Source organism: Miscanthus floridulus, chromosome 7, assembly GCF_019320115.1.
Source record: "Miscanthus floridulus cultivar M001 chromosome 7, ASM1932011v1, whole genome shotgun sequence".
In the NCBI taxonomy this organism is placed as follows: domain Eukaryota; kingdom Viridiplantae; phylum Streptophyta; class Magnoliopsida; order Poales; family Poaceae; genus Miscanthus; species Miscanthus floridulus.
The window spans coordinates 93,807,230-93,828,290 of record NC_089586.1 but is presented as its reverse complement, the minus strand read 5'-3'; the positions used below and the strand labels follow the sequence as shown (position 1 = coordinate 93,828,290).

General features: G+C 45.7%; 1 protein-coding gene across 1 annotated transcript; it reads left to right on the top strand.

The window, feature by feature from the left end:
* Positions 1-4,966: 4,966 nt before the first annotated feature.
* LOC136465876 (uncharacterized) lies at positions 4,967-8,225 on the top strand. Its single transcript, XM_066464443.1, has 4 exons — positions 4,967-5,444; positions 5,502-6,634; positions 6,720-7,856; positions 7,956-8,225. Exons 1-4 carry the CDS (start codon positions 4,967-4,969, stop codon positions 8,223-8,225), a joined length of 3,018 nt encoding a protein of 1,005 aa, XP_066320540.1.
* The last annotated feature ends 12,836 nt before the right edge of the window (positions 8,226-21,061 follow it).

Sequence of the window (21,061 nt, the reverse complement as noted above, 5' to 3'; positions counted from 1 at the left end):
ACTTGCTCTAGCGTCCTCTAGATCACCTGAGTGCTCCGCCTCATCATATGTTGGGTTGCGGGGACCTTGATCTCTTCTCTAGATCTCCTCGTTCTCCTTCTAGCGACCCTCCCCCTTTGTGGCTTCCTTCCCTCAAATGGCATTGGTGGGCGTCGGTTGGAGCCCAGATGCGCTCTTAGGCGATGCTACTCACGGCTGCAGCCTGTTGGCTCCGACTCCATGCCTCACAACTTCCTGGCTAACGTCTGTTGGATCCAACTTAATACCTTACAGCTGCACGTGGGCTAGAGTTCTTCAAAATAAGTCATTAGTGGTGGCACATGTTAGCAAGTAAGGCTTGCACTCGCTTCGGTTTGTAGGCAGAGCTGGTAGCTAAATAGTGTTGTGTTTGTAATTTCTGATAAGTGTCGTGTTCCCTCTTTCCTTATCATGTAGTTCTCGGAACTTTGTATTGGATTGGCGCCAAGCCCTTCCACCTCCCGCCCAGCCCGGCATCTGTGGAATAAAAATTCAAGTGGGGATGCCTGTCTCCCTCGGTGTTGACTAAAAAAAAGTATTGGATAGGATTATATTAGTAGTACAGTATATATAGTACGACGGGGAAACCGAGACTTATCTTTGTGCCAACCTGAAAATAGGAGAGTTTGTAGACGAGTTGTCCTCTAATTCCTTTTGTTAGCCATCATGGCTGTTAATGTGAAATATTCCCACTTAACCAAAAAAAAAAAAAAAAACTACCCACTGTCTGAGCATTATTATCCGATCATGTAAAATACTCCGGTCTTATGTTACAATCCTACAAAGCGGATTGGAAGACTTTTTGCAGCGAAATGCAATGCTCTTACGTGTATGGTCAGACTGTTTCGCTGTGAACTTGTGATGGACGCTTCGCCGGATGTAGTAACAATAAAATAAATTTAGGTGGCTAATGTTGACGGCGTCGCCTGCGATGACCCATGGGGTCCAAGCTCGACGTGTCGCAGACCACCAGTCCATCACACGTACACACGCCGCCCCGGATCGTTATCCGCTGCATGGGTGCCGTCGCTTTCGGCCGGAGCCCGGAGCGAACGCGATGGATGCGCCGGAGCGGGTGGACCCCGTGAGCCGGCGGACGTGCACTGCCGGATTTAGCTTTTTTGCCGGGTGCCTCGTGCACTCGGCAAAGGTCGTTATATACTCGGCAAAGTCTCGGTAAAAGGTGTTTGATAAATAGTTTATCGGCAAAGACTTTTTTGTCGAGTCCACTTTATCGGGTACTCGGCAAAGTCTTTGTCGAGTGCTAATCTGACACTCGGCAAAGAAAAATCACCGTGACAGCAAGCGCCACCATGATGGCGGCTTTGCCGAGTGTCAAGGTTAAGCACTCGGCAAAGGTCGCCACTTTGCTGAGCGCCGTTGACTCAGACACTCGGCAAAGGTGGCCACTGTGCCGAGTACCACCGGCAAGACACTCGCAAAGGTAGCCTATTTGTCGAGTGTCCTGTCAAGACACTCGGCAAACAGACGACCTTTGCTGAGTGCCTGGCCCGTGGCACTCGGCAAATCTGTGATGTTTACCGAGTGCAATGGCCTTTGCACTCGGCAAAGCATGTTTCCAGATAGTCACTTTGCCGAGTGCCATGGCCATTACACTCGGCAAAGTGACTGAAAACAGTCTTTTTTATTTGTTTTTTATATTCCATCCAAACAAATAGAAGATATATATAACAAACATCACCAACATCACATATATATCATCAATAACACATATATATCACCAACACCACATATATATCACAAATGTCACATATATATCACAAACATCACATGTCTCACAATATATCACAAATAAGTTCACAAGTAATCAAAGTGTTCCATCATCTACAACCACAAGTATCATCACCAAGATGGCCAATGAGACTGATTTGGTGAAGGATTGGCTGAAGCATGAGAATCGTTCAATGCCGCCGATTAATTTTGCACAAAGGAAAAGAGATTGCATGTGTGAGACAAGATAAATATATATCATACATGAATAAAACTTTCATACTCCACTAGGTTTGACTGTAAGCATGAACATACAAACTAAAATATTTATACTCGCAGGAGTAGAATAGTAAGGAGGTGGAGGTGGAACGAATAGCGAAGGTGACGAAACTACATCCGTAGCGGCGCCAAGACTTTGCATGTACTGAAGAATCTCCGCCATCCTCCGCTGCTCGGCCTCCCGCTCAGCCTCCATCCTCTCCATCTTCGCCTGCATCTGCTCCCGTATCCTCCTTTCTTGTTCCAGCTGGGCCTACAATATATTCACCCTAATGTTACAATAATGCAAAGAAAATGTATGAAAAAACCAATGAACGACGAATAAACTAGGAATAACCTCGAGTGCCTCCACCCGGTGGTGTGAAGTGTCCTGCCGAGGTCGTATGGCCGGGAACGTGCTCGTGCTGCTTGCTTAAATTTGGGAGAGACTAGGAGTAGCGGCCGAGTCAATTGCGTCGTCGTCAATCCAATACCGCCCATGCTTCTTGCCTCCTCCCGCTCTCATGACGACTTCTCCATCAAGGCCCTCGGTGCTCGGATCGTACTCTGGCCCATGGACCTCCCTTGCCATCGATGTGTACTCACTAAGGTGGTTATTGTGGACGGTTGCATTGCTGTACGCCTCGGGCCTGTCCTCCAGGTTGTAGTCGACGTCGCCTTGTCCTTATGGGCCATAGCAAATGCCTTGAAGATGGAGCAAGGCTGGCCACCATGTGATGCTGACTGCGAGAAAAACAGTAAGATGATCTACACGACGTTCCTATTATCTAATAGGTGAGGATATGTCCTAATCCCACGCGAGAAGGTTTCGCGCAAGTTTGTCACGTACGATGCTTACCACCTCGTCGGTCTCTTCACGAAATCATGAAACTTCTTCGGAGATTCTTCGGTTTGTAAGTATCGTACGTGACAACTTGCGCGAAACCTTCTCAAATTTTTATCACAGCCTCCACATATGATATCATGACATCTGGACAAGTTTCATGATTTTCGGACTTCGTTTGCTTTTTATAGAATTTAAAAACATCTCGAACACAAGTTCGTGGTCATGTTTCGTGAACAAGATGTTTGAAATTGGTGGTCTGTTTCTAGATACGGCCTCACATTATACTAAATAACATGAATACTATTATTCCTTTTATTTTTTTATTATTCGAATGACTAGCCGTTATAATTTGAATTATCCAAGAAAATTCAATTAAATGAAATAAATTAAAGAAATATAGAAAAAGTCCAAGAAATGTGCCACATTGGAACATGGAGTACCAGGTATTGTACGAGGACTACAGAAAAAATTTGGAGGTCAAAAGTAAAAAAAATATGGTTTGACGAGTGTCAAAAAATAACACTCGGCAAATCACCGCTTTGCTGAGTGTCAGAAGAAGACACTCGGCAAAGGGTTAACGGCGGCTGTCGGCCGTTAACGGCAGCGGCCCTTTGCCGAGTGTTCTGGTTTGCCGAGTGCCTGACACTCAGCAAATTAAACCTGATCTTTGTCGAGTGTTAAACCACCTCTTTGCCGTGTGTCAATTATTTATCAAGTGCTTTTTCTCTAGCACTCGATAAATAGCCTCTTTACGAGCGTCCGATAAAAAACATTCAATAAAGTTTGGAACGCTCGGAAAGAAACCGTCTCTGGTGGCCACGCCGGAGTGACTCCGCTCCCGCGCGCCGCGTGGGCGCGCCTTCTCGTGCGTGCGCGGCTGTAATAATCCGCTCGACAAGCCGGGGGCGCATACGGCGGACTGTCCTCGGCCGGGGCAGTGCGTGACAGCGCCCGTATGTCGATGCGCTTTGCAGGCACACGTGCAGTGTGGTGCTGTATCAGCGACTCATCAGAGCGATATGCAGGAGGGCCTCTCGTTTGGTGTTTGCAAAGAGGGGAATTCGATCGCTGCGGTGCGGAGACGCCGGAGAGAATGATCGAGATGAGGCCGGTCAGGCTGCTTGCTTGGCGGTGGCGGTGCCGGCGTACGCGGCGTGCTGCTGCGCCTGCGCGTCGAAGAAATCCTGTGGGGAGCCCACATGCACTCACGGCTGCGCAGGAGAGTGACAGCACCGACGTACACGTACGTACTGCGGTGCGTGCATGGAGGGCGGTCCACGGTTGATCGCCGTGGACACTGGACAGGACGAGGGCCAGGGCTCGTCAGTTCTTGTCCGGTAGGCTTGAGCCGCCAGCCCAAATCTGTTCACAGCTTTCTGGGCTCCACATGTGAGCCGAATACTTTCAAACATAGGAAAAAGTCCACTTTACCTCCCTCATCTTTTGCGATAGTCAGTTTTGCCTTCTGATCCTAAAAACCAGAGAAACGACCTCCCTCATCTATCCAAACCATGCACATGACCCCCATTCCTGGTTTCAGCTGTGATTTTGGCTTTGTTGGCGCCACGGTGGATATGGGCCAAGCTGACTCAGCCCCAGGCTAAATAGAAAGGAAGAGGTCCCGTGAGCCAAAAAAAATCCCCCCAAACGCCGGAGACGACGCCCACGCCGGAGACGACGCCCACGCCGGCAAACGGAGAAGGGGAGCAGCGGCGAGGCGGTGGGATCTGGGCGCTGGTCGGGCGCAGGGCGCAGCGCGCAGGTAGGAGCATCCCGGGCGGGCCCCTGCTCACGCACCCTAGCCACCCCGCGCGTAGGCAGGAGCATCCCGGGTGAGCGGTAAGGCACAAATGGATCTGTGTAGTTTTGAGTTGTTTTTATTTCGGATTCCTTGATTCCCTTGGAATTTGTGTTATTTAACTAGTGATTGGTACATCTGACTATGATTATAGCCTTTGGTTTATAGTGTTCGTCATATTTTAAGGCCAACAGGCGCCTTTATGTAGCACTTGTAGTCATATTTTAAGCACTGATGTTGTTTATTGGACCGATTTGATCAGTACTGAACCGCATAGCATGTATGTTTTGCATGTAGGCTTCAGGTGCTTAGCAATGGATGGTTGTGACTTGCTCCCTGTTCGGTTCCATTTTAATGGGGAGTTCGTGAGGAAAAGCGATAGACTATTTTATGATAGAGGAACTGAAGCTATGTCTTTTATAGACCGAGATAAGATGTCACTGCCTGAAGTTGTTGGTCATCTCCGTGACCATTGCAATGTCGAAGAAGGCACAATGTTGCATTGGCTATTTCCAGGGACAAACGTGAGTACAGGCTTAAGAGCTCTGGTTGATGACAAAGTGTGCCAGTACATGTCTGACAACACTACTGAAGATGGTGTTGCCGATGTGTTCGTTGAAAATCACACGCTGGATGCAATAGCTGAAGCAAGTAAGTATGAGGGAGACATGGAAGCTGGCTCAGAGGATGATGACATAGAAGATGAAGATCTGCATCCTTTGGCTGTTTGGAGAAAATATGAAAGCAAAGAAGAAGTAGAGAAGCAAGTTGCCCTTATTAGAGAATTTTACAGTAGTCCAAGTAAAGGGAAAGAACAAGCAAAGCACATGCCTGGAGAGACAGCGAGAGGTGATGATGAAGAGAAGTCTGACACTGATGTAGAAGAGAAGTCTGACACTGATAGTGAGTACATGCCTGGAGACTCATGCAGTTCAGGTGATGATGAAGAAGCAGGCCAAATACATAGGAAATTTAAGGATTTCAAGAAGAAGTTCAAGAGGGGTGAGGCAACAAGCTTAGATGATGTGATATATGAGGGTGTTGCATCTAGGCCTGGAACTGGGCAAGCTGATGAGGATGATGGCAACTGCACTCCATATGTAGACAGTACTGATGCAGAATCTGTTGATGAAGGGCAAGGTAGCATGCATCCAAGATTTAACAAGAAGAATCCTATTGTCAATTTTAAGTTGGGAATGAAGTTTAGTTCTAAGAAGCAATTCAAGAAGACTGTAATTAAACATGGCTTGGATGAGAGAAAGGTTATTGTCTTTGCTAAGGATGATCCAAAGAGGGTGAGGGCCAAATGTGACTGGGAAGGTTGTCCATGGGTATGTTTGTTGTCAAATACTTCTAGGTCTGATAGCTGGCAGATATCTATATTTGTAAATAATCACATGTGTCCACCAAGAAGAGACAACAAACTAGTCACCTCAACTGTAATTGCTAAAAAATATGAAAAGTTCATTTTTGCCAACCCATGCTGGAAACTTGGGCATATGTTGCAGACGGTTCAAGAAGAAATGTTTGCCAAAGTTTCTATGTCCAAGCTAAAGAGAGCAAAAGCACTAGTGATGAAGAAAGCATTGGATGCAACTAAAGGGCAGTACTCTAGGCTGTATGACTACCAGATGGAGCTTCTCAGAAGCAACCCAGAAAGCACTGTTATTGTTAACAAGGAAGATAATGTAGAGCCTCCTATTTTTAAAAGAATGTACATATGTCTGCATGCTTGTAAAGAAGGGTTCAAAGCTGGCTGCAGGAAGGTTGTTGGGTTAGATGGTTGTTTCTTCAAAGGAGCAACTAATGGTGAACTTCTTTGTGCTGTTGGGAGGGATGCTAATAACCAGATGTATCCTATTGCTTGGGCTGTTGTGGACAAGGAGAACAATGAAAATTGGGATTGGTTCTGTGATCTGCTCTTTAGGGATGTTGGTGTGCATGGAGGAAAGGAATGGGTTTTCATCTCAGACCAACAAAAGGTAACTTCCTGTTAATCTTTTTTGTTGTTTTCACAATTCTAAACATGTGATGGTAGATGCTTTATAATTTTTCCAACTTGTGCAGGGAATTCTTAATGCAGTTAGCAAATGGGCACCAGAAGCTGAACATAGGAACTGTGCTAGGCACATTTATGCCAACTGGAAGAAGGAGTTTCCCAAGAAGGACTACCAGAAAAGGTTTTGGATGTGTGCTAAAGCACCATGCCTTATGCTTTTCAACTTGGCAAGAGCGAGACTAGCACAAAAAACCAGAGAAGGGGCACAAGCTATTCTGAACACTCATCCACAGCATTGGAGCAGAGCTTGGTTCAGGTTGGGCTCTAACTGTGACTCAGTAGATAATAATATTTGTGAGTCATTCAACAAATGGATCATTGAGGCTAGGTTCTTCCCAATAATCACCATGCTAGAAATAATTAGAAGGAAAGTAATGGTAAGGATCCAAGAACAGAGAACTAAATTAGGGAAGTGGACAAGTGTTATATGCCCAAACATCAATAAAAAATTAAATGTCTATATATCTTTGTCTGCACACTGCCATGCCATCTGCAATGGGGAAGAGAAATATGAAGTTAAGCATTACGACAATGGGTTCACAGTGGATTTGGTATCAAAGATATGTTCATGTAGGTATTGGCAATTGTCTGGACTTCCATGTTGCCATGCCATTTCTTGTATTTTGTTCAAGACCAACTGCCTAGATGAATATGTGGCCGACTGCTACTTTGTGTACCATTTCAAACAAACATACAATCATTGCTTGAATCCAGTTGAGGGTATGAATAGCTGGCCCTCATCTGATAGGGTACCCCTTAGAGCTCCTAGTTATGTGAAGATGCCAGGCAGGCCAAAGACTGAGAGGAGAAGGGAGCCCACAGAAGTTAGAAAGGCCACTAAAATGCCAAAAACTGGAACTGTTATCAAATGCAGCAAATGCCACTTGTCTGGGCACAACAGGACAACATGTACCAATATAAGTGGAGCAAGAAGTTCACAAGCAGGAGGATCTCAGTCAGCCAGAGGTAGCTCACAGCCAAAAGGAAATGAGTCATTTGCAAGATCACAGCCAACAGGATCTCAGTCGGCTGCAGGAAGTAACCAAAATGCTAATGTTCTGCTGTCCAACACACAAAAGAGTAGCACAAGCGGTACAAAAAGGAGTTCCACAGCTGATGTATCTACTGCACAGAGCAACAAAAAGGTAAGTTTACCTATATCTCAAAGTTTTAACTTATGCATCTTGTATTTTAAATTCATTCTTCGAACATCATGTACATCTTGCTTCATTTGACTTATGTAGGCAAAGGCAACAAACTCACAGAACATCGTCAAATCAAGTGCACGTGCAAGGGTTTCAACAATTCCTTCTGGGTTAGCTACAATAAACCTGCAAGCTAGAGTGCCCACTTCCAATGTTAATTCTAGTGTGCATGTACAGTTAACTGGCGGGACTGCATGTGTGACTGTGTCAGCTCAAGAACTGGCCAAGAAGAAGCCCAAGCCTGCTCCAAAGCAATCTGGAATTGCTCCACTCCAAATGCTTCCTCCATGGCAATCTGATAGGCTGTGATGTGTACAGTCTACTGGCTGTATGCCAAACTTGAATAATTATGTAGGCAGGAAACTTAAGTTCTGTGGTTGATTACCTTTTATGTATGCCAAACTATGTGTTATGCCAAACATCTGACTTTTATCTATTTGCTACTTATGCCATGTATGACAATTATTTGCACTTTTATCCATTCGTCAGTGTTGTGTTATCTGTGAGTACATGCCTATGTTATCTGTATGGTTCCTGCATAGTGCAATTATTTGCCTATGTTATCTGACATTATTATGGTGTATGCATTGGTTCTTGCATAGTGCAAATATAAGATTCAGCATGTATTGCTTTGTTTCTTTTCTAGCACGACAAGAGACAACTTGTTGGCAAAAAAGAAGGGAATTTGATTCATGCCATTACAAAGGGTAACATCCTGCCGATGCCGACAAACATTGACTACTTATACATTTGCATCACAACCAACACAAGGAGAATGGCAGAATTGAAACCTAACAACACTAGGACAGCAACACCAACACACATCATCCAATTCAAATGTCCTTGCTTCTTCTTGCCTCCCTTCTTGGCCAAAGCTATAGTCCTCCTGTGCTCATACACACCAGCAGCTTCTTTCTTCATCACATGTTCATACATCTCAGCTTGCACACTATCATCTGTCATCTCCAATGGATGGTAATGACACATCTTAGATTCTGGAAGCATTCCATAATTAACAAGAAAGTTGGCATATTCTTCTTCGAACATGTAGAAATCACAAAGAGGAAACTGCAATGCCAAACCAACAGAATAAATCACAAACCCTAAATTTCAATTACCATCGGCAATTTCAATAAGGAAACCAAACCTTCTTGTACTTCCTCGAGCATTTGAAGAACCTTTCCATTGGGTGCTTGTCTGATTTTGACAATAGCTCTAAAATCCTCCCCATGTCGCAGTAAGGACACCAGATCAGCGGCAGCCCACTCTCTCCTAGCGGTGGCTCTCCCGTGAAAACTGGCTGCGGCAGGAGAACACGCGACGTGCTAGGGTCCATGGGAGACGACGGCGAGCAAGTGCCGGAGGCAAGGAAGAACTAGCGTCAGCGGCGGGGTGGCTAGGGTGCGTGAGCAGGGGCCCGCCCGAGATGCTCCTGCCTGTGCGCTGCGCCCTACGCCCGACCAGCGCCCAGATCCCACCGCCTCGCCGCTGCTCCCCTTCTTCGTTTGCTGGCGTGGGCATCGTCTCCGGCGTGGGGCGTCGTCTCTGGCGTTTGGGGGGATTTTTTTTGGCTCACGGGACCTCTTCCTTTCTATTTAGCCTGGGGCTGAGTCAGCTTGGCCCATATCCACCGTGGCGCCAACAAAGCCAAAATCATAGCTGAAACCAGGAATGGGGGTCATGTGCATGGTTTGGATAGATGAGGGAGGTCGTTTCTCTGGTTTTTGGGATCAGGGAGGCAAAGCTGACTATCGCAAAAGATGAGGGAGGTAAAGTGGACTTTTTCCTTAAACGTATGGGAGACTACGAGAAGACAGATGCAGGCGGGCCAACAAAATGGGCCATGCTATGTGTTGGTCAAGAGGGCCTGCTATCACTTCCGCAAAGGAAAAAAAATCTATGAAGTCCGAGTGTTGCAGTATGATTTTTCTTCCCGACCTATCTATATCTATACCTAATAATAGTAGTAGGCTAATACTAAAGAGCCAAAATTTCTCTCCCATTTTTCTGGTCCGGACCTCCCTAACTAACTTTCTGAATGTGAAAATTGTCTCTGTTCGTGTGCCTACAACCCTCCTATTTTTATGTAACACATAGTTGGGTTTTTTAGAAGAAAACAATAATTGTGGTCAATAAACAAAAGGAGAATGACCAACCCAAAGTACATGGGTGGTTAGGAAGTTCCACCTCTTTGTTAGTTTGGGTTAATCAGGCTTTGAATGTTGCAATGGTTCCAATTAACTTGATGGCACTGCCTTCTTAGCTCCTTTGCTTTCACTATTCTAGACATCAAATTCTCATAGGCAACTTGAAAGGTCATCCACTTTTGGTATCGATGCGATGGCTCGGCTACTTCTGATCACTAGTTTTTTGTAGTGAACTTGGGAGGCGATCCTTGGACAAACACTGGATGGCTGGATATCTGTGTATTTCCAACTCTTGTAGTGTACCTTGGAGGCCACCCTTCGGTGATGACCAGATGGGCCACACATTGGTATATGATTATTCTCTTAAGGTTGGGAATTCTATGCAAACCTAGAGGGAGGCCCTGCATCTTTTTCTAGTACTAGAAGTTGATTGTTCTTTTTTTATGAAATCACCGGGGAGGGGGGAGAGTCCCCCACCCGAATATATTGATGATTTGGCCCTTATGGCCTGATGTCAAGGTTACAATAACAACACTTCAGTACTAAAGGTTGATTGTTCTTGAGAAAAGTAAGGAGCTGAAGTAGCTCATCTTGCTACTTTGTGAAGAGTTGTACCTCTTTGTCCCTAAAAAAGCTCAATTCAGATAGCGGGTAAGACAACAAGCTACACATGGGTACAATAAAAGACATTCAACACATTCAGTCTAAAGTGTCTATAGTTTTGGGTGGTAGTGAAACAACACGAGAATTGGGGATTTCACTGACAATTTCAATAAGATGACCTTCAGCAGGGAGTGACTACAATCCCTCACCTCTTAAATCCCTACATCCCCATATGTATAAAATAGTGATAGAGGTGAGGTGTGAGAGAGGCAAAAGTGTCTCTACACCCACTATGCCTTCAAGAGACATAATCCAGGGAGGTTGGGAAGGGGAAATAAGAATTTAGGGAGGCTGGGCAGGGGAAACAAGAAGAGGAGGATGGGGAATGGGAGGAGAGTAACTTGGGGCAACCACTTATATACAATGTTTGAAACAAACGTAGACTTTGGAGGCCCCCTCCTCTGTCTCTAGTTTGCTCTAAGTCTTTGCCTCCATCGAGCGAAATAGGATGGAGGACCAAATTTGGAAGTCAAAGATTTTCAAACTTTGTAGTTGGGGAGGTAATAACAATATAATAGTCTTTATATTTCGGCTACTATTTCCTCATCTCATCTTTGCTGGTCCACCACACCAAACCTAGTAAAATTCTCACACTTGCAAACAATGAATTTGTGGAGCTTTGGAAATAAGGCAATAGATGCATTAGCTACCCACCATTAGCACCACACTCTGCAATGGTAAGGTATTCAACTGGACATTGATATCTAACATGGTAATCACCTTTAGTCAAAGAAAAGGCATCACTTGAGTCAATTATCTCGAGGGCATTTAGGGATGATAGCTTTTAGAGGAGAACAAGTGACAGAGCAGGGCATCTCCACATAGTCAACACTCCTAATCTAGATCGGTTATCAAAGTTCAACGCTCTCCAAAAGACATTATCTAATGCATCCTTGCCCTTAACATCCAAGATAAGCCAAGACTTAGAACATTCTCTTAATTACGATTATTCAATCCCTGAACCAGCATGTGCAATAGTAAGCGCGTAGTACTAGACCAAGGAATACAAGTAGTGGCGGGGGCAGGGGTGAGAGGGGGCAAGCGCTGTAACAGAACCGACCAATTATACGAAATTAAGTAAGAAAATCATCCACCAGAGCAGACGATTGAACAAACTTAAGCCCGTATAACCCGGTAGTCCGTGAAATCACAAAGGATTTCAAACCAACTCGTGTCCCAGCCATGATCGTAATAAGTTTAGCGGTCACCATCACAACTTACATAAAAGTTCGCATCATAGATACATCAGAGTTTAAACATAGTTATTACAAACCAATTCGAATAAAAGTAGCGGAAGTCATTTGTTCAAACCACACACACACTCACGCGGAGTTTAAATATAGTGCCAGCGAATGATCATCTCCAACAAAAGCATCAGATGAGACGTAAGGAATGACCATGCCCATGGTCCTAAGCATCACCCATCGCAGGATAAAGGCAGTTGATACAGTAGCCGTAATACATCTGCCCATCTACAACAAGTGGGAATAAAACCCTGAGTACGAGAAGGTACTCAGCTAGACTTACCCGACATAACCAAAAATAAATGACACCAAGGATTATGAAGGGCTTTATAGTAGGGTAGCTGACTCAATTGCAAAAAGAAGCATTTTTAGCATTTCGAGAACCTTTAGAAAAGCATTTTTGCCAAGTTAATTATTATTAACCTGTCGACTAGATTTGCACCTATACTAGAGTGAACATGTGATTAAGCAGATAATGATAACCAACGATCATTAAATAACTTCCATACTGTCATATTCATTAAAACTGTCCAAGTGTTCCATAAACATTTACTACGATGAAGTAACTCAAGTCAAGTGCTTACTATCCAGGAGCGATGGTGATTCGAATCGATTCCTAACCAGCTGGTGATTTATTCCTTACACAAACCTCACTCACCCGCTAAAGTGAGATATTGATCACCGAGTCAACTTTCCAGGAAATCTCGAGTTTGCCAGGAACCACATGTACCCGGGGGCCGACCGACTGCACTTTGGTCTTATCATCCCGCCCCCGTGTCCTACCACACCTGCTCCGGCACAGTGCGTTGCGGGCAATCTACTCGGCCCGAAAAATCTCCCAGCTTCGCGGTCGGAAGGTACTTTATCCGGCTAGCTAAATGTAAGGCATGCGTTCAACATGACTCGAGGCCCAACAACGGTCGGTCCTTAATCGACACAGACGGAAACACTACAGTCCAAAACTCTGCAAGTCTCTGTTCGGTCTCAACTTCAGTTAACACTTAGTTATACCATGACTTTATAGTCATCCAAGCAGATCCAGGTAACCACCTATAGCTCGCAGGTGACAGGAAATCACCCGACTTCTACCGGTCTAAGCCAGCTAAGCATTGACTCGACTGCGGATACCAGGGTAACAAGGATATAGTATAACAAAGGTAAACAAGGTATAATGCAGCAACGGTTGCAAACAACTCCTGAACGTAATGCATCAATTAAAGTAAAGCATTTAATTAAATAATTGCAAACCGGGAGAAAAATGCTCCGGGGCTTGCCTCTCTCGAAGGAGCTCGGACGGTGATCGGGGCACTCCGGAAGTTCCTCAACGTCCTCCTCGTCGGCTTCTGGCACTTCCTGCTGCTGCACCTCGAGCTGCTCCTCGGGTATGACGACTGGATTCTTGGTTTGCGATCCTGTATGATGCAATGCGCGTAAGTGATTATGCACACGGTGCATCGAAGAAGATGAATGCAATGGATATGTCGAAATGCAAGGTAGTCAACATCATCCAAGAAACTATACTACAAGCACATGTCATCTACTGCATTCTCTTCTACTTCTAATATGTTAAGTCAACATATCTTATGAAATGCTTCAAAGATACACCAAAGCTTTACTAATTTCTTAATTATACTTAAAGCAACACTTGCTTAAACCCTAATTAATAATAGGTTTGAATAGCAACATATATTTCTGATGCTCCTAAAAATCTAAGAAAATTACAGTAGCATAATACTATCCTAAACAAACTACCATAAAAATTTCATAGCATTTGGATAAGTAAACTATCCTACACAAAAATGACAAGCTATAGCATAAAAATGAGCATGAAATTACTTTGTACTATGAAAAGTGTCAAACAATAGAATTAATATTTTTCCTAGGTTCTTCATAGCATATAATGACTGTCCAAAAATTATCATATGCATGTTTTATACAAAGTTTGCTCTCTAGCAAAAATAACAAAAATCAGCCATTAAAGGTACTTGAACTACACCTAAAACTTTTCCCACAGTACATGCATGAAACATATTTTTTCTAGGAAGTAAATGACATAAGAAGATTAACAAACTTGAAATCATATTTTTTGAAGCCTATAGATTTTTCTACACATTTTTCAAGTTATCAGCAATATACATGATTAAATAAAATCCTACGGAAAAGTATCCCAAAAATGACATGCAATAATTTTCCCAAGTAGATCTGATGATAAGGAACCTAGCAAAATTTGTTTCAACAAATTTGGATCAAATTTGAGCACCCAAACATTTTTCAAACCATTTCAGATTTCAAATAATAAAGAATAAATGAAAACAAATCATTTAAACAATGCTGGGCCGGCCCGTGGGAAACCGCTGGCCCATGGCCACAGCGCAGCCCAAGCCTGGCTCGGGGCTCGGCCCACGGCCAACCTGGCCCAGCAACGGCCGAGCGAAGGGGACACGCCTACGCCGGCGGCTAGGCACCACGGCGGCGCGGCGTACCCGCGGGCGGGCGCTTCCCGGCCACGGCAAACCATGGGAAGGCGCGCACAAGGGTCGCGGGGGCAGAGCGGTGCTGATGCGCGAGAGAAGGAAGACCGAGGTGGAGCGGTTCACCGGCGCGGGCACGAGCTCCGACGAGCTTGGCCACGGCCGAGCGGGGAAGAAAACGGCCACCACGGCCTCTCACCTCGTCTACGGCAGCCACACACGGGCGCAACCGAAAGGGCTTGACGAGGTGGAGCTGCCGGCGGGAGGAATCGGGGAATGAGGCGCGGGAGGAGGAGCAAATCGCCGGCGGAGCGACTGCGGCGCTCGGTGGCGAAGCTCACTACGCGCAGAAGGAGCTGCTGCGGCTGCCTGAGTGCGGAATGCTGCGCTCGGACAACCTGAATGCGGAGCTGCGGTGGCGTGATATCGGCGCGGCGCGCGTGCTTACGGGGGCCACGGGACGCCACCCGGCCGGCGTCACCGGCATGCGCTCGCCACGCGGCGCGGCGTGCCTAACGCGGTCGGGCGCGGCGCGCGGGAGGAGAAGACAGCGCGCGGGTGGACTGGGCCACGGCGAGCAAGCTGGGCCGAGGCGAAGGCGGGTGAGCGGGCAGCGAGCGCGGAGGCAGGCCGGGCCGGCTTCGGCTGGCGGGCCAGAAACGAGGCGGCGGCCCGCGACTGAGAAAAGCCCTTTTCCATTTTTATTTTTCAAGAATTTTTTCAATTACCAGTTTTCAAATATCACTTTGAGCAAGAAAATGACATCTTTTGAAAATGTCCCAAAAATGAAAGTTGCTTAGAATTTAATTCTCTACAACTTTGCTTTTATGACCAAAGCTAAATTCTTTCTAGATTTTGAATTATCAAATCAAAGTCAATGTTTGACTCCAAACCCTAATTTTGGGAATTTATTTTTGAAGCCAAATTTTGAATTAATTTGAATACAAACATTGCTCCAAAAATTGAACTAAACATTGCTAGATGATTTACAATAGTAGCCAACCATGTTTTACTAATCTAGCAAGAAATTCGGGCAAACACAATTCTAAACAAGTATATGCAACATTCATGTTTCACGAGCATGTTTCATATGTTTCGAAACAGTGTTTCAGTTGTTATTTACATGATTAGGCATGTATGATTAATATGCTTTATGATGCATGCTATGCATGATTTGCAGTGCCTAAATGTAGGCTTAACACCGGGGTGTTACAAGCGCCCCCCAGGATGTGAGAAAGGGAACTCCATAAGTTCTAGGCAAAAGGGAACTCCATAAGTTCTAGGCAATCTTTTGAGAAAGGGAACCCCAGGATGGTAATTACTTTTGAGTAAAAAAATAACTCACTAGGACCATTTCCAACCCATTTTCTCAATTTTGGAGCCTTGTCCTAGTGTACGGCTTTTATATTCTACACCATGTTCATCCACTAGCCACACCTCTCCTTGAGATGGAAATTTTGTCCAAGGTGCATCATTCAATTGAAGAGATTCCAAAGTTCTTACCGAGATGTTCACGTCAAGCCACGAAGGACGATTTTCACCTCCATGCCCCTTAATATAGAGCTTGTAGAGATTGCTATTTGGTCTGAGACTTTCAGAGATATTGTCTTGTATGTGACTTGAAATCATGACCCATACTCATATGAGTTAGTACAACTTGCATCTAGCGATTATGAATATATGAAGTCCGATTCTATTACGTATTTGGCTCATATGAGTTAAGAACAACTTGCATTTAGCGATCATATGAAGTTTGATTCCTATTAGTATTGAGTTCCATTACGACGCATAGGCGCGTTTGCTAGTTAAACTAAAACTAGACATTTTAACCTTGTTCATATTTTTAATCAGTATAGAGGGATGGATTTTGTAATTGCAGAACTGTAGCGTACACCCCTAAGTCTTAAACAAGTTCCTAGTCAAATATGATTTTACAATAACAAGCACAAACACATAGGACTCCCAATACGCCACTGACGCACCTCGTCGAAGAAAGAGAAACTCTATCCAGCTTCAAAATGTGGGGGACAACGTCAACTCTGAAGAAGCCTGAGTCATTGTTTAAGTGTCGCATGAGACAACCCCGCTAATGGAGACACATTAAATCCATTGAACGTACATCGGCCATGGTCATGCTGAAACTGGAGGATGACAAATCTTGCACCATCACCTTCGTTGATAGAGGAAATCGCACAACCCAAAATTAGGAAGTGCGCATAAATCAAACCAAAGCCACATGAAGTTGGGATTGGAAGGTAAAGAAGCACCATGAAAGATAAGGGTTATAGTGTCGATGATGTACCGAGCCATGACCCCGAGCATCCAAAATCTTGCATAAGAGTAAGACTCTAGCCTGAACAATACAAGCGGACTAAAATGACTCTGATCCGATAGAGGAATAAAGTCCAGTAGTACTACCCCGGAGAAGAACAAGAGGGAGCAGTACCCATGCCAAAAATCTACCATGGGGAAACTTAAACTAATCTAATACTAGTTAGTATTCACATATCCGATGTTGATTGATGGGTCAACTCCACTACCTGTGCCTATGACTCTATGAGACAACCGGAGGCGAGGGGGCCAATGAAATCGACACAGAGATGAAGTCTAGTGACCGCTCTCTACTGTTATGGGGAAGTTCTGGAAGAGGAATTAACCCTGGCTAGGTTAGAAGTGGTTGTCAAGATTTCATTCTCCTATAGTTAAATATCCAATAAATACCTAATAAGGCTTTTAAATCATGAAAAAAAAGTATCTAAGCTTCTTAAGATTCCGAGAGAAATCCTAGAGATAAACCAAAATAAATGTTTAGAGCTCTTGAAAATATCTCAAGAAACTTCCAAATTGGAACTAGCTCTAACAAAATGGGAAAAACATCTTGAAAAAATTAAAAAATCTCAAAAAAAAATTCTAATTTATGTCTTAATGTGTTTTATAGATTTTACATAACAAAAATATGAGATGCAACCAACCAGAATGCAATATGCATTTAACGCAGAATGCATTCATATTGGTTGTATCTCGTGTTTTCATTGCATAAAGTTTTCATAGTATGTTTAGACATCGATTGATGATCATAACATCTTGGGGAACTTTCATATTTCTTTGAATATTTTCCCATTAATATAGACCTAAATCTAATTTTTGGAAGTTTTTTAGTATAATTTCAAGAGCTATAAATATTTTATTTGCGTTTTTCATGTGCTAATCTAGCTTTACGATTTTTCTCCGAACTTTTAGAAGTTTATATATTTTCTTGATTTAAAAACCTTATAAGGCATTTACTATATCTTCGTATAATTAATGAAATGATGAAACCGACTTGAAAACAATTCAACCTAGGGAGATAATTTAAATGATTTTTGAGAGTTTAGGCATGCCCAATTTTGAAGTTTGACGAGGAAAATTCATATCATGATAATAGTTCATAAAGGTAAAATGATTTTTTTTGTTTGTTTGCAAATTGTAGGATGCGTTAGTACGGGCCGGGCTGCTGTTGGATCTGTTGACATTTTTGCAGACCTCGCAGCTGGTCTCCGAATTTATAAATTCGTGTCGCGATTATTGGAGCCATGCGTTCTAAACTGCCACACAACTCGGCCCGTCAAGCTGGAACAATCCGAGTACAGGCTGATGGCGTCAAGCCGGAATGCCACCCAGGCCCTATGTCGATTTTTTCTTTTTTGTTCACGAGGAAACATGGGCTAGAGGATAGAAAGACAGAAAGCTGTGCTCTGACACCAGGCTTTGCAAAAGTGCAAAAGGGTTTTTCTCTGCTCTGATCTCCTACCTCGTCTAGGTATTACAACTAAAAAGAACAGGAGCGATAATTTGGGGGTCGTCGCTCTGCCTCTGCGTGCCATCCGAGCGACACCCCGTCCACGCATTAGGCCAGCCCTAAGACTGTCTCCAACAAGGAGTACCCAAACACAGCACCCATTCGCTTGTTTGGGTCCTGTACAGTAAAAATGATCCGCACCCAAAGTTCAGCTTCCCCAACAGACGACCAAAATCACAGTACACCGGTAAAATATCTCGTCTCCTCTCTCCCTCCCCTCCCCTCGTCACTTCTCTTCCCCTCCCTCCCTCTTCCTCCCGATCTCCCCTTGCCCTCTCTCTCTCTTCCTCGCTCCTCGCCGTCGCTGGATCTCGCCGTGGGAGGGGGAGGGTGCCCGCCGTCGCGCGGATCTCACCGTGGGAGGGGGGAGGGAGCCTGCCGCCACCGGATCTCGCCGTAGGAGAGGGGAGGGAGCCTGCCGCCACCGGATCTCGCCATGGGAGAGGGGAGGGAGCCCGCCGCCGCCGGATCTCGCGCTGGGAGAGGGGAGGGAGCTCGCCGCTGTCGGATCTCGCTGTGGGAGCGCTGCCGGAGGAGGGAGGAGGGAGGAGGGAGGAGGAGGGACCGCCGGATGCTCGGTCAGAGGGGGGAGGAGGGGCCGTGCCTCGCCGTGGGAGGGGGAGGGAGCCCGCCGCTGCCGAATCTCGCCGTGGGAGGGGGGAGGGAGCCCGCCGCCACCGGATCTCGCCGTAGGAGAGGGGAGGGAGCCCGCCGCCACCGGATCTTGCGCTGGGAGAGGGGAGGGAGCTCGCCGCCGCCGGATCTCGCCGTGGGAGCGCTGCCGGATCTCGCCGTGGGACCGCCGGATGCTGCTGCGGCTGGTGGGGAGGGAGCTCGCGTGCTGCTGCTGCGGCCGAGGCAAAGGGACGGAGAGGAGACGCAAAGGGACGAAGAGAGGACGCAAGTTTGCCTACCGTGTTGCCTCCGACGCAAAATGCCTCCCGTGTTTAGGTACTCCGTTTGAGGGTGGTTTTTTGCCGAAAATCACTGTGCACTATGCATTTTGGGGATGGGTCATGGTTTGCCAACACCGTTGGAGACAGTCTAACATGCCACTCCAGCTATTAGCCTCACGCTCCACGTCCGCCCGGTGCATTCATAGCCTCACGCTCCACCTGCAGAAGAACTGGGTGCCTAATCTAACAAAAGTCTGAAATCATTGGGAACGAGCCGTAGCTCGTGTGGCAACGCTGCCGGTGGTGCAGTGGCCGGTCGTGGGTTCGAGCTCTGCTTGACCCACGATTTTCCACCGGGGTTTTTCCCCATTTTCAACAGTGCCTCTCTCGCGTGGAACTACAAAGGGATTGCGGCGCGCCCGTCGCCTACGGAGCCTTGGGCGGTTTCGGTGATCTCCTCAAGGACGCGAACTTGGAATCTAGGTGTAGTTGTAGGATCTGTTTGTGTACGTGTGTGTGAGTGTGTGTGGTGTGGTGTTGGTGTGTGTCTATTCATGAACAATAAGAGGCGAAAAAAAAAAGTCTGAAATCATTGTTCACCGAGTGTCGTGGAAGATTGCATGTTAGCTTATGACGAGTTTTTGCAGGAGGTGAGGGAGAAGGACTAAAAAAGTTATAACAAAGTTAAAGCTACTTTTCTTTTTTGAGTGTTGGCCTGCCGTAAAACTAAATTAGCCTCGTGTGTATATTCTCTATTTACTTGGCAGTTTACTTTAAGCTGAAGCATATGCCCGCGTTGGGCATGCTCTTAGCTCGGCCCGGCGTCGCCTCGCCTCCCCACAGCGTACGGCCTTGCAGTAAATATGGAAGGTCACTCCAATCTCCGCCGGGCCTCCCCAGATCGGCCCTCCCCGCGCCCCCTCCCCCAATCGCGGGAGGCCTTCATCGAATCGCTCGCCGCCTCCTCCCCTGAACGCTTGCCTCCTTGCCAAGATCGCCCCCACGCCACGCTCGCACGCTCGCCTGTGGTTCCGCGTCCCTCCCCAGCACGTCCGGCCGTGGCAGCCGGCGGAGGAGCAGTCCTCTAGCCGGAGCGGCCTAGATCGCCTTCGCCGTGGTCGTGGCACGTCGCCGGAGCCCTCACCGTCATCCTCGCCGTCGCCGGTCGCAAGCCGCCGGTAAGATCAAATGTACCACCTGTTGAGTCACACTGCAACCCTTGAATCGGGATGTCTTCTGCATAGATTTCTAATCCCAGGATCAATCCTTCAGTCGTATGTGTTTTGTATGAATAGAAAGCCACGTGCATCGCCAATTTGTTAGGGTAGTTGGATTTCTATTCATTCCAAATCATCATGTGAATTTTCAGAAGGTTCATAGCTTGTTGGACATGTTGGCCTTGAACAGAAGATTAGATCTCAGAAGTCAAAACCAATTACCAAAAATATCTGGACGAGTGACTATTACCTGGCTTCAAATATATTCCATGCTATAATGCTTCTGACGAGTGACTATTTCCTGGCTTCAAATATATTCCATGCTATAATGCTTCTGTCTTTGTCTTTTCTATAATCTATCTTTTTTTTTCACTTTCTGAATATTGACCTGTATTGTACACCAGTTGTGTGTATAGATGCTGAATTTGCCATCAGTCTTGATCCGAACAATCCAGAGCTAAGGAAGCAGCATTCTACCGCCAATGGACATATCAGATTCATAGTATTGTAGAAGAGGCACCACACAAGCCTCTTCAGTCTTCCCAAGCAACCCAAATAATCACCAATGGACAGACAAGAGTGGAAATATTTTACCGGGTTAGGAATACAAACGTATATGCTGCTGTTTTTTAATGCGTTTTTTGACAATGATTTTGCTCAAATGTTTCT

Excerpts from the sequence above, each read along its gene's own strand:
- LOC136465876 (XM_066464443.1), top strand. The coding sequence starts at position 4,967 with ATGGATGGTTGTGACTTGCTCCCTGTTCGGTTCCATTTTAATGGGGAG. Across the intron at positions 5,445-5,501 it reads CCTTATTAGAGAATTTTACA|GTGATGATGAAGAGAAGTCT; the intron begins GTAGTCCAAGTA and ends AGACAGCGAGAG. Across the intron at positions 6,635-6,719 it reads TCATCTCAGACCAACAAAAG|GGAATTCTTAATGCAGTTAG; the intron begins GTAACTTCCTGT and ends CAACTTGTGCAG.